Source organism: Onychostruthus taczanowskii, unplaced genomic scaffold, assembly GCF_017590055.1.
Source record: "Onychostruthus taczanowskii isolate IOZ18803 unplaced genomic scaffold, ASM1759005v1 scaffold4, whole genome shotgun sequence".
NCBI classification, from domain to species: domain Eukaryota; kingdom Metazoa; phylum Chordata; class Aves; order Passeriformes; family Passeridae; genus Onychostruthus; species Onychostruthus taczanowskii.
Genome location: NW_024501459.1, coordinates 4,895,388 through 4,909,344, shown reverse-complemented (window position 1 = coordinate 4,909,344; position 13,957 = coordinate 4,895,388). Strand labels below are relative to the sequence as shown.

Here is a 13,957-nt window from a genome sequence, read left to right as displayed (position 1 = left end):
TGTCTGTATGTGTGTATGTATGAGTTCACACCAATCACTGAAGACACATGGCATTTTTCTTCACTGCTGTGGTCAGTGCTGTCCGTACAGGCTTTCACAGGACAGGCTTGCATTTCCCTCCAAAGCTGCAACAAGTTCTGTTGTTTAGCTGTGAACACCTGCTGTGCACTTTGTACCAGGGTAAATCCCTGCTGGACACAGCAGGAACATGACCAGAACAGGTCCCTGATGAATCATTTCAGCTGGTTACAACTCTTTGTGAATTCAGCACTCAGGAATCTAAGGCAGAGACAAGTAATGCATTCTTGACATGACAGGATTACCTGTCTGCAAATGCGTATAATATATAATATTATATTGTATAGAATGGTTATTCCCATTTGAATACAAAACCAATCAGACAACAATGATTTGGATTTTATGCAAATGTACAGGTAAAAACAAGACCATTGTCCTGGAGTGACTAATAATTAAATAATATCTGCATAAATGGCAATAAAGCGACAAATAAAGGCAACTGTTACCTGCTTGTTCAAAGCCTTGTGAACATTCTGCAATCCCATGATTTCTATTACTGCAATCTCACCAGAGCTGCAAGTGCAGCTGACTGTGAAGGTCTAGGTCCTGTAAAGTCTTACCCATGTGCACACTGTAGGAAGCAGGGACAGCGAAGGCACCTTTGTGCTGTTCCAAAGGTGCTGGCTAAGATTTTGGGTGAGGAAATCCCCTCTTACAGATAGCTCACGACCCCTTTTGTGATTAAAAGGCAAGACATTTGATTTCTCAAGAGCCTATGGCTTCCCAACAAACCTTGGGAAACAAATTCAGAATACTAGCATATGATCTAATCCATTTTCTAGTTATAAAAGCTTCTTTATTACTGTTTTTGGCTGACAACACTTGAGATAGCATGTTTATCATCATTCTTAAAACACTTGAGAGAGAACAATGTAGATGCATTTTTTATTTCGGTTTTAACTTCTTTATTTCATTGCTGTACAGCTGCATTACACTTGGCTTTAATCCCTCAAGCATTATTTTCCTTGGCAAAACAGTCACTGAACTGAGTAGAACTTACTATTGGAAAAATATGCTTGAAAAACCAGTGTGATGTCAATGCCAACTGAAACCCATGGAGCTTAAAATGTCACAAATGGGCCTGTAGCTGAAATACAGAGCTCCTCTTTTTTTTTGTTTTTTTTCTGTCTGAGCTAGGAATGTTGTAAGTCTTAGGTTGTGAAGTCAACTGTAAAAATCACAGAGTAGCCTCCTGAAGCTGAATGTGTGCTGAAACTGAATGTGTGCTTCCCTCCCTCCATAAACAAACATTTAGAGAACAATTATATAAAACTGGATGTAGGATAATTCCATAGGAAACAAATGACTGCATGGCTCTGCTTCCAGTCTCGCCTGCTTTAACTGTAGCTATCTGTTATAAGTTGGGCTACAGGCTTCTCAGAGAAAAGAGAGAACCCGGCTTTGTAAAACACCTTTAATATTCAAATATATAAATAAGCACTACTGAAGAATAATTCAGAAGACTGCGGTGATTCATTACGAACAGATGCTATAAATGGGAACAGTAACATTGCTAGGTAAGGAAGAAGCAAGCTATTTTAGGAGTCTTGAAAATCTCTTCTAGTTCTTCAGACAGATCATGCTGCTATAGTTATTTTATAAAAAATTATATTCTGAAAAGCACTTTAGTAAAAGAAACCTTTTACTGGAACTGTTATTTAACCAAGACCTTCTACAGCACTAAAACACACTGCAATTGAGTTCCTGATACAGTTTTAAGAATGGGAGGGGTGAAAATAAGAACGAAAAAACCCTACCATACCTGCACCAGGAGCTATTTATTAGCATAACACTCTTCCTTTTAAAGATTTTGTAACAACTGAAGTATATACAAAGTCTTACAGCATTTACACAATAGAAAAGTTTCCTATTAGCTGATGTAGTATAAGGTAGTGCTGCAATTTACTTCAAAGCATGAATACAATAATAATGAAGCAGACCACTGTACTTTCAACTTCTCCACGACCACACCACCACTGTCAGTTGAAATGACAGTTAATTAAACCACTGGGAAGACAGACTGTTGAAAGATTTGTAACAAGTTGATTCGCAGCACTAACCATCTTGAGGAAGAAAAAAAAAAAGAAAAGAAAAGCTACATACTGTCATGTTTCTACACTTGCCTAGAGCTGGAACAAACTTTCACAGCCTTAGATATAACATATGCAAGACAACATAATCACATTTTTTCAGATATAGTTTAGCTACTGAGTGTATTTACTTCTGAATAGGAGGCATTATATTGATATGGCTGTGTGTTTCCATTTTTGTTCATTAATTCTTCAAATAGGTCTACAAAAAAAATTAAGACAGCATGGAGTTTGTAGTCATGATGTGTTTTGACTAATAAAGGCATTCAATATCAGCTATAGGATCTAATTATTCCTGTCAAAAGTTTAAGACCAGGAATCTTTGAGTAAAAATAAAACCCACGAAATCCTGCACCTGCGTAATTTTCATCTGTTGACTCCAACCTTCTTTAAGCTTTTCCAACTGGTATAATACAAAATCATTAAAATGCTTACACCAACCCAAATGCAAGACTCATTTAGTTTATGAGAGGTCAAGCAGATTCACTAAACTACTTCTGCTGTAAAACAGAGGGAGCTTACCTAGGAAAAATAAACTTTTACTGAACAGTGCCTTACTACAAGTAGGGATATATAGTTTAACAATGATACATAATTTAAGAACATAGCATTCTTTGCCTTTTAGAAACAGCTTTCATGTGCCAATAATGCACTTTCTACAAGAGATAAGGCTGCTTTGCCTATCGTTGTATGCCTAAACATCATATTTCGGCCAATTCCACTTTTCTTCCCCCCAAAGGGATTCTGTTTCACCTTGGAAACGAGTAACATCAGTTGACAATATCTGTATTAAGACAAAAAGTGACATATAAAATCCACAAGGAACCACATAAATACCAAAGAAGTCATATAACCTTTCCATGTAAACACTTTGATTATACTGAAGCCCTAATCAGATTCTTGTCTTAAACTTTTGGCAGATAATGTGTATGCTCAGCCAGGCTTTGTAGTTAGTTACTGTTCAAGTGGAAGCCAGGTCAGCTCACATGTTGACAGGCATGCAACTTGGAAACATTGCACAACAAGCAACACAAAGAGATTTGAGAAGGGTACAAGACTTCAAGTAGACTTCACAACCCTTCACAAACTGAATATTCACAGACAAAGATACAGTCCTTGCTTTTTTCTACGGTGGATTTCTCTCTCACACATGGGACACTTTCTGTGACTCTCTAGCTTGCTTGATGCTATATAACCACTTGATGATTCTGGCATTCCTTTCAATGGCAGAAATACCGTATGGCACACGGTCATTGGCACTGTCATCATTTCTAAGGTCACTGTTGCTGTCCTGAGACTGTTCACAGTCTGAGCTAATCATGCTTGCACTGCGAAAGTTGAGGGATATAATATCAGAGTTAGCCCTTGCAAAGTTTTCCATCCCAAGATTTTCAAGCTCTTCAGGATCCAGTCCGCAGTAGTTAAAGAATCGTTCAACATCTGCGTCAACACGAAAGTATCTGTCGCTTAAGTCTGATTTTGATCGCTGTAGGGAAGGTCTTCTACTAACTCCGCATCCAGACTCAACTGCCTCAATCTCTGGGGATTTCAGGGTGGCAATGGCAGCGATTTTGGGCTTTGGAGGCAGAGGTGGGGCTGAACTACTGCAGGGTATTGCTTTTAAGGGCTTTGCGCTAGTTACTTTCCTAATGTCTGAAGAGCTGTGAGAGACATGCAAGAAAGTCTCTGCTGACTGATCTAGGAGCCTTCTGCTAACATTGGAGCTGCTCTCCTGTGGGCTGCTCCGGCCCTGCGTGGGGTAAACCTTCAAGGATTCGGCGAACGAGTGTCGGTTCAGCTCTGTCGAATCGGCCCTGTGGGGTGGCCAGTTTCGGGGACCGTGCTTATGCCCTGAACCTGAGCTGGAGCCTTCAGAGCTGTTGATGATGTTCTTCAAAATCTCAAGTTTCAGATTTTCTCTCTGGACTCCACTCTCAGTCTTTGCATTGTTGCTGAAGACTTTCAAGGTGGGGCTCCCCAGAGCTCGCTTGGCTGCAGGACAGACCGGCGGCTTTGCCAGCACCGCCGGCTTCACAGGCTCCTGCTTGGCATTGATGACCTCCTGGCTCTTGACGTATTTCGCCTTGTCGGCTTCGAGCCTCTCCACTGCACTCAGTCTTTTTGGATTAGGCTCCGCCTGCCTGCGAAAATAGTCAGGTCCTTTGTTCAGGATGCGGAGAGGAACGGCAGATGTGAAAGTCACGGCAGGGCTGACCGGCTTCACCATGCTACCTGTCGGTAATGTTTCTGTAGGCATGTTTGGTGGTCTTTCCCCCGCAGCCGTTTTGGATTCTTCTCTGGGATCTCCTAAATGCACGGTGCAGAAACATGTACATTAAGCACAATGAATAGCCGATGAATCCTGGGATCTGAGCGTTAGCAGCAGTGCCTCATCTCACAGCTCATTAAATAACACTGCGTTTCTCTTTTAAAGGCAGCCTTTGTAGGGCAAGGGCACCCGACACAAGTCCCTATTAGTCTGCTCCGCTGGCTCCTTTCTTCTTGCTGAAAGATGTGGGAGTCTCGCCGTCCCCTCTGCGCTCCACGAGCGAGCGGCAGCGATCTGAAAGGCAGAATAACCAACCACACGTTAGCAGGAGCGCCTGACATCAGAGCGATAGCAACAGCCACCTCCTGGCCCTCCTCTCCACCGCTGCCCGGGAGGCTGCCGCTCACGGTGCCACTGCCCCGCTCCTGCCCAGCGCCCCTCTGCGTCTCACAAGATGCGTATTGTTTGATATTTACACTCTGTGCTTGGATTTAACAAAATTACTTTGGGGAAAAAAAAAAAAGATTCTAAAAAAATTAAGCCTCATCACAATACAGCCATGCATTTCTAGAGGGAGAAAGGGAAGCAGAATGAGACAATTCAGAGACCTGAAGCCACATATCTCCCAGTATAAAAGCACTTCTTATTAGTATATTTGGCTTAGTTAAGTAGATTTGCGAACACGTTTGACTCTAACCCCCAAAGATTTTTCTCCTTATAGGCAACATACTGTATAAATCTCAGCAATCAAGTGTATTTCCCTTGCTCATTAAATCATCCAGAAAACAATCTGGTCTAAAAAAGCAGAGAGTAAACAGAGACACGTAGTGTTTTAAGTGCAACGCACATCTTTCATTGCTAATCAAATATAGAATCAACAAATAAAACCAGGAGATGTCACTAAATCCACCAATTCCAGTTCCTAGTCTGTTTGAATATTAGTATCCATAGCACTGGTGCTCCAGCAATAACAGAAGGCCTTCCAAGCTCTCATGATCACCTTACAGGCTTAACAGAACAACAGAAAATGTCTAGTTTTTTATTTAAGATTTTGGGAACATGAAAAACCGTTGTGACTGGGTTTGAAAAAAAAGAACTTGTCTTCAACATGTAGATAAAATAACTCAGGTTTTCTATCAAGCAGTAAGTACAAATAAAAATTATCTTCATCGAAATTATTTTAAGGTTTTATTACTGAGATTGTCACAACAGTCTAAAATCCAACACCATGGATGATATTACAAGTGCTGAAACAATTTTTCCTAAACGAGGCACTGAAGGGCACTTACCATGGAATCTACTTTTCAAGCAGTGATTTCGCTAATGGGTCTCATTTGTTTTATTACTGCCCCATTAATCTATGCTGCCCTCTTTAATATCCCATTTCTATTATCACTGTGATCTTCAGGGAGAGAAAGAAAAGCAGCTACTGCTTCTTCACTCTAGCCTAAAGAACACAGAGCAGCATCCTTCCCTGGGATGATTTGCTTTCATGTTGCTGTCATCCTATGCGTCCTCATCCATCAATACTCAACTTGAAATTTCAGCTGAGTTACATTAACAGTAAAAACAAAACAACCTCAATCACTGATGACCAGAAACATGTGATCTATATACATTAAACACTTTCTGCATATTATCCAAAGTCAAAGCAAGTAAATAAAATACACAAATGCTATAAATGAGATTACAGGAAAAAGCTGAGCTTTCTCCTGAAGGCTCACTGTCACAAGCATTCTTCAAATACAAACTAACATATTTAGGTGGGTGATAAACCAGACACAGATTCAGTGCAATTGAAAGGGTAGTGAAATGTTAATTAAGCTTCTCTTTCAATGCTGTTTTATAAATCCTAGTGTTAACTCCTCAGCAGTTTGACTTCCTGAATTTAAACTAAGTCTCCCTGAAAGAGAAAAAGCTTTCCTCATTTGAATCAACATATTTATTGGTACTGTTTGGAAATTAAGTATGAAACTTCTAAATGCACAGAAGGCAATTCCAACTTGCATCTGCACACACGTTTCTCTTCCGTACACACAAAGCAAAGCTTTCCACATTGCCAGCTCAGAGCTGGATGGCTAAGTGCCCGAATAAATACCCCGTTGATGCACATATTTAATACTTGTGTGCAGAAATAAAATCTGTGTGAGAGCAGGGGGTTTGTCAAGAGGAAGAAAACCCCACAAACAACTGAGCTCTTTGTATTTAACACTGTCACCAACTGAGTTAATACTACTTGAGTTAGCAAGACAACTCTCCTGCTTGACCACTGTCATTAAAGGTGACCATGGTCCTGCCCCTGAGGACAGCTGCCAATTTCATTCTCCTCCTGGTGAGTGACTCTGCACACTGCTACAGATCAGAGCTTGGGGAACTGAGGCCTCCAGCTCGAGGCTGCTGTTGGAAGTCTTTTCCCAGAATTTAACAACTTCCTCACTTTGGAAAACCTTCATCAACGTCAGCAAGAATTGCCCAGTAGGCTGAGCATCCACATTAGCTTCAACACCACACTTAAAAGGAAAAACAAAGAAGAAAAATAAATCCCACCATGCATGTGTGTTTATCTGAGAGAACAAGTGTGCTTATTTGCAAGCACGTATGGAGCCAAGTGCCCTGGAGTCAATGGGAATATGCTACAACTGGCAACTTGCTTCAGGCATTTCTAGAAACAAAAGCAAGGACCTGCTGAGGAGCCAGGACAGAAACATACACCTGAGCCAGCACAGGGAGCCTGGGGGGTAACAGCCAAGTGCTTACGTGGCCAGCCATGGAGGCTTTGTGGGGCTACTGCTATTAAGGAACATATAACTATGAAAAGGGACCAACTTTTTTGTATTGTTTAAATTGCTCCATTTCACTGAAGCGCAGCATTTGAGTATCACCAGAAAGCTTATTCAGTATTCTCATCTCAGAGAGATAAAAATTACAGATTTAGCCAGATACAGTTAAAAAAGAAAGTGTGATGAAAGAAAGGTGGATGAATGTAAAATCTAATGAAACTTCTGCCTGTGCTGATGATGGCTGCAGCCTGATCCTACTGCTAACTGGGAAAATGAGTTCAATTCCTACCAGCCTCTCTTCTGTCCATGGGTGCCTGAAGCACCACAGTGACACTACAGAACCTTGCTACTTATTAATTTTATTGTTAATGATACAGGCTGAGAGCAGCAGTACAGTGCAGTCTCAGGAAGACTTAGATTCCAGTTGTGAAAATCATCATTGCGGCAACCAGGGCATAGAAATAGCTTTTTTCTGGCTTAAACTCCAAAGAAACTCATGGCTTAGGTATCTGAATTCCTTGTTGGGTACATTTCTGGTACCAGTAACACCCTGCAGAAACTCAAAAGCCAATAGGTTTTCTTCACCCACTCCCAGAAAATGTGTGGAATATACCAAGGAATCCAAGAAATGTTCCTCTCTCTCCATTTACATCCAGAGGTCTGCTCTATAGGTGTAATCCTTCTATGGACTGAACTGTGTTTTTCAGGATTTACTCTGGATTGCCATTACTGCCCTTCCTTACAAAACTACTAGACTTCAAAAATTATTTCAAGAAAAACAAAGACAAAAACCTTATGCATGCATTCAAACATAGTTCTATTTAATATTATTTATACATTAATAAAACTTTTCTGAAAGGTCTTACTGAGCTCCTCTACTATCCCTCAACTATTGCATACCTGCTGAATAGAATGCAAAATGCACAAAGTTTTGGGTTTTTAAAGCTGCATTTTCAGCCAGACACTTCAATCCAGGATTCCTTTGTGGCAGAGGCAGAGATTCAAAGCACTTAATTCATTCTAGGCATCATAGTTTAATCACTCTTGAGTCCATAATATGTTTGTCAGATATTCATATTTAAATAACCAATGCACTATCTGCATGATTTAGGGGAACACAACATAGCCTAGAGCAGCAATAGCTACATGACTAACATTAACTACAAATAAATCTCCTACAAAATATTCTTTCCTTACTTTAAAACCAAAGCAGTAGGAAGAGATAAACTATGCAGAAACTTTGAAATCCCAGGTTCACATATCCTAAATATGCAGTTTCTTGAAATGTATGAGAAATTTATGAACAGACCCCATTGTGGCAAGTATTTATTTCTAGCACTATTATGAATACAGTAGTATTGTATAATAATAGAGCTTATTTTTTTCCTCTCATACCTAAAACTGCATTCTAAACACAGACTGAATGGTGCTAACTGACAGCAAATGACACACTTCCCTCCTCGGTTCTGTGGTGTCCTGTAGCTCCTACGCATTTGGCCACGTTTCACCCAGTCTTTGTCTAAAAGTATCCACAGAAAGGCATGACATATTTTAGCAGTGTTCAAGTTACAGAAAAAGCAGCAAAAAAGCCATGTGAAAATGTGGTCCAAATGAAGTGAGTGAAATTTCTGCCCTTGACTTTGGTGAGGACATTGCTTCACCTGACAAAGTTACAATGAAGCTCATTCTCCTAATTCATCCCTCTGGGACAGCAGATGAAGGGATTGCACAGAAGGGAGGATGATGTACAGTGGATAAATATAATGAAGGCTGACAGCCTTTACTCTGCCTTCCTTGATATTTAAAGGCCCGTGTCAATTTTATTTTCCAGGTGATAAAATATAACTGCCACTAGCTCAAGATGAACCATACACATGACATAAATTCCAGTATAAGTAATCAAGAAGTGGCTGCAACATGACTCACTCAAAGAGATCACAAAACAAAACCTATGCAGGAACACAGAACACAGAAAATGTCCAGGAAAAATGTCAGGTTCCTCTAACACCTGGGTGCACTTCTGAGCTGCAGACCCCATTATGAAGATACTGTTTATTTAACAGTCACTGCAAAGCCTATAAATGACAGCTTCACTGAGAATGACCTGCTACAGGTCTGTGTGCTAAGTTACACTAATATGTATGCCTAAAACTGATACAAGTTATTCTGTGGATAATTGCCATTGTAAACCTCACATATATATGTTACTAAGTTTAAAAAAACAGGCAAAGCCTAAGTAAACTTGGCTGAAATTGATAAAAAGGTCATCCATATCCACAATGGCACCAGTATTTCATTTTTTAAACCAATTTTAGATAAAGATGTGCATGCTGTGTAGTCTTGGTCTCATATAATATTAACTGTCAAGATAAAGCATGAGGAGATGAAATAGTCTTTCAGATCTACCATGACTCAAAATACTAATGAAAATGCCTATTTTCTACTCTGTTCTTCCCTAAAACGTGGTACAGTGAACATTAAGAGCAATATGCATCTGTTCAAGTATACATTTAAACCTTCAAAAGGTCATGAATAATGTGAACTACAGTGACCTGAAACTAAGAGTGGCAGAATTATGTAGGCAAGAGAAATTTCCACCAAGTGGGAAGGTAGCAACTTTGGCAAAGGCAGTCACTTTTCACTGCTGATGTGTTACTTCCAACCAAAAAAACTCAAACTACAAGTAGCACTGTTTGCAATAGCTTGCATAGCTGAGCATAATATAGGCTGATATATTTATGCTAATTCTGCTTTGCCTTACATCAAAGGCTTTTAAGACAAAACTCTCCATAAATACAACAGTGTCACCACTGAGCATTCTTTCTTTTTCCATGTGCAGTGAAAATGGTGAGGCTTAAAGCAGGATGTTGCCATAACCAGAAATGCTAACACTGTTAAGCTGAAATAGCTGCTGGGAAATTCGTGGAGGTATAAACATCTGGAAAGCAACCTAGCAGCTGTACTTACATACTAACCCTGTAATGTATGCCTAGATCTCACTGGCAGCTGGATAGAGATGCCTCTTTGAAAAAAAAAAAAAAAAAAAACAACTTTAGAAAGTATTCTCCTTCTTTTTAGTTCTGAAATCCATCACCGTTACATCTCCTACCCAGTAGCAGTAATCCACTCTCTGATGCTTCTGGGTTAAATACTGGGTTAAATTTCAGTTAAATACTGCCCTATAGACACCTCACAATGACGAAAACTCTGATTTCTTTCAACAGGCTGCATAGATGCAGAAGAAAGCCCAGAAATGAATTTCCCCTTTCTTCCAATGAGACAGTACAAACCAAAATAAAATGTCTTATTATTTGGAGCAATACTACAGGCTGTGTTTGTAAAAGCTGTGCTTGTAAATCAGTTTTGTTTTCTTTGGACCTCTATGTTGTTTAGACAGCATTGTGTTCTTTGCAATAATTTCAGTCGCTCACTTAAAAAAAAAAAAAAAAAAAAAAAAAAAACAGAGAAGGATATAAAAAATTATAAGGAATACAATGTTTTACTGGATTTATAGCCTAATGTGAATATTTCTATTTCAGTGTGCATTTTATGAGAATGATACTCTAAACAATTCAAAAAGTTTTAGAAAACACTCTTAGTGCTTGTTCATCAGCCAGTGTCAATGGTTTCAAATCTATACTGCTTTTATACTTTTAATTCTACATTTATCCATAACCATCATGTTTTAAATTTACAGCCTCCTCCTTACAACAAGGCCACATTTCCTAGTTTATCCTGTGGTCTTCTGAGCCTACACAGTTTTCCTAGGATCTTTTATGCACTTTTAGAGATCAACACAGTCCCCTTCTTCAATACAGGATACTTGCTGTGGTGTTCAGTTACATTTCAGAGGTCCATCAAACCCTGATATAGGTCCCTGCTGTACCAAGTCCCACCTGCTTGGTCCCTCTTCTCTGGAAAAAGGGAGCTTTTACTTCTCTCCTGCTTCTGCAAGATGCAGTAACTTCTCTGCTCTGATGGAAGGAGCAGTGCTATCTGCACTACACTTTTCCTTTTTTCTACTGATAGAAAAAGGTAGCATCTCATCTTCTTGTTCCTGGTAGATGTCTTTCACAGCCACGTTTAGATTTGGCATCCTGATAAACCACCTTTTTCACTTTTTTTTTCCTGGTGGTAGTGCTTCCAGTGTGTGGGGGGAAAAAAAAAGTTAATTGGGGGTTCACTGCTGCAAAGAGGGGAAAAACAGAGGGAGGCAGAACAACAAAGTAATTTCAATTATGAAGCTCAGCAAAATGTTTTAAATGGAAAGCTTTTCATTTTAGTTCCCATCTCAAGTCCATGACAATTCTTAACAAGCCCACTTTCAGAGTGAGACATATATTAAGCCACCAAAATCTTTATGGCAATAAGCTCTGTAGAAATCATATGCGCTTGCAAAGAAGGAAATCAAAATCTATCTGCAAAAATGTGGAGATACATCTGCAAAACACCCTCCTTCTAGTATTACCACAGACACATCACCTCACTAGCAGGATTCTCAGGCTCCATCACCTATGTGGTCCCCCCAATAACACTGCCAAGTGTGGGCCTCAACAATAGAACAATAAAAGCACAAGTCTCATCAGTAATCAGGCAGCTGGGAAACTGCTCAGTAACTTATGCAGCATCCCTCACCAAAAAAATTATAGTTATTAACTCACCTACAGAACATACATCTTGATAGCAGTATTTTCAAAATGCCAGTTCTGAGCAATTTGTCACACTGGGATAAATTAAACATAGTCCTAAATCCTTTAAACGTTTGAAAACTTGTATGAATGTTAAAGCACTCTACTGCGGCATAGCAGTGCAGCTATGGGATTAGAGTTGGCCTATGGAGCAAGCCCTAAAACATAAACCACTTTGGCTTAGAAGAACTTTTATCTTGGAAATACCAACAAATCAAGCCAGATTTAAGTGGGTAAAGTGCAAGCATAGATTTTCAAAATCTATGTTTATATTAAATGTGCAGTGTGCCTACCAACACAGCCTTGTAGTCAAGACTTAAGGACCCATGACCAGTAGACTTCTGTAGGTTCATCTCCTTCATAGCTACTGCTGCACAACAACATCAGGCTGAGCACTGAAACACACACACCTAAAATGGTATATTCTGTGGGAAAACAGTCTATTCACCATTTAAGTGACGGCAGTACTCATAAAATCTTGGGTAGCTGATATTTAAGCTTGGATCTCACCACAAAGCATGTGTTCCTCTGCCAGTACTTTTCTCCCTCAACTAATACATCGAGAATCACTTCTGAGCTCTTCTGCCTGCCTACAAAGCCTCAGCTACGTCCTGAATATCAAACCAACTCAAAACCTGGACACTTTCCCCATCTCCCATATGACTTCTACGGCTGCCCATCTCTCCTACTTCACCTCTATGGAAAGGAGCTGTGAAAAATCTGGAATGATCATGAGCATGTAGGATAGAAGGCATGTTCAGGGAAAGAGGCCCCATGGACGTGCCCTGAGCACCCATGCCACCTAGCATAAGTGAAGTTCTTATTTCTACTAAAAAACATGCAAGCAACTAAACCTAATGATAATTCCCAAACTCCAGAAAAACCAGGGATCTCCTCTCCTTAGTCATCCACACTGTCTCATCCAGCAGGTACCTGCCAGACCTCAAAACACAGTCAAGAGCTGAGGAGGATGACAAAGAAAACACTTCCTCCACTAGATCTGGAGTCCAGACTGGAAGCAGCCTACCAGGGCAGATACTCAAAGTACCAGGCTACACCTTGTATTATACAAATGTCTCAAATGTGGCTGTCAAGGGTGCCAGACTCTTACCAGTGGTGCCAGTGACAGGATAAGAAGTAATGGCCATAAACAAAAACAGAGGAAGAACTTCCTTACACTGAGGGTGGCAGAGCACTGGAACAGGCTGCCCAGGGAAGTTGTGGAGTCTCCCTCTCTGGAGGTATTCAAAAGCCACCTGGATACCTTCCTGTGTCACCTGCTCCAGGTGACCCTGCCTTAGCAGGTGGGTTGGATGAGGTGATCTCCAGGTGCCTTCCAACCCTAACAATTTTGTGATTCAGTATGTAGAGATACATCCTTTTCCAGCACTTTCTTTCAAAGGCTTCCACTTTAAAACAAACAAAAAAAAAAAAGTACTTACAAGTTTTCTTTAAACAAAGAAAAGAGCAAAAAAAGACCACATATGGTACTTGACAATGAAATTGGGTTACTAACCCTGCTCCAGTGCAATTAAATAATTTCTAGCAAGTAGGACATTTCAGCTGAAATAGGAAGATCAACTCGGTTCTTCCTCAGGAGGTCAGAAACTTGCCCCAGTTTGGGGACTGGGGATTTGATCCAATCTCTCATTTCTCAAAAGAGTTCAGCAATCTCTGATTTTATGTACATAAACACTGCTGCCAGCGTGTTCATGTGGGAACAGCAAAAATCTACCCGACTGTCATAAAAGGCCTGAGGCCCTGAAATATCAAGTTGCCATGTTTAGACTCTTAGTTATTGATGACAGTTCTCTAAAACTGTTTACAATGAGAAATACATTAAAGGAACATAGTATCATAGGTATGAACAGATTTTATGTGAGAAATAACCATAAACCCACAATGAAAACAGCTTCAGTTAGACACTCCCTTGCAGTTACTCATCCTGCAAAACTCCAGAAATGTTCAAATACATGAAAACCCAAAGTAAACAAATACAGCCCAGAAAAGAAAAACAATTCCAACAATTTATGCAGTGAAAAAAATAGAAAC

The 13,957-nt window shown here is 40.0% G+C and overlaps 1 protein-coding gene across 6 annotated transcripts in view; it reads right to left on the bottom strand.

Moving 5' to 3' along the window:
• Window positions 1-1,206: 1,206 nt before the first annotated feature.
• FAM110B (family with sequence similarity 110 member B) overlaps window positions 1,207-13,957 on the bottom strand; it is a 113,668-nt gene continuing 100,917 nt past the window's right edge. For all 6 annotated transcript variants that reach the window (XM_041413028.1, XM_041413027.1, XM_041413031.1 and 3 more), the window contains one exon: window positions 1,207-4,731. In XM_041413028.1, coding sequence (XP_041268962.1) covers window positions 3,313-4,425 — 1,113 coding nt within the window. In that variant the 5' untranslated portion in view covers window positions 4,426-4,731 and the 3' untranslated portion in view covers window positions 1,207-3,312. The remainder of the gene's footprint in view (window positions 4,732-13,957) is intronic.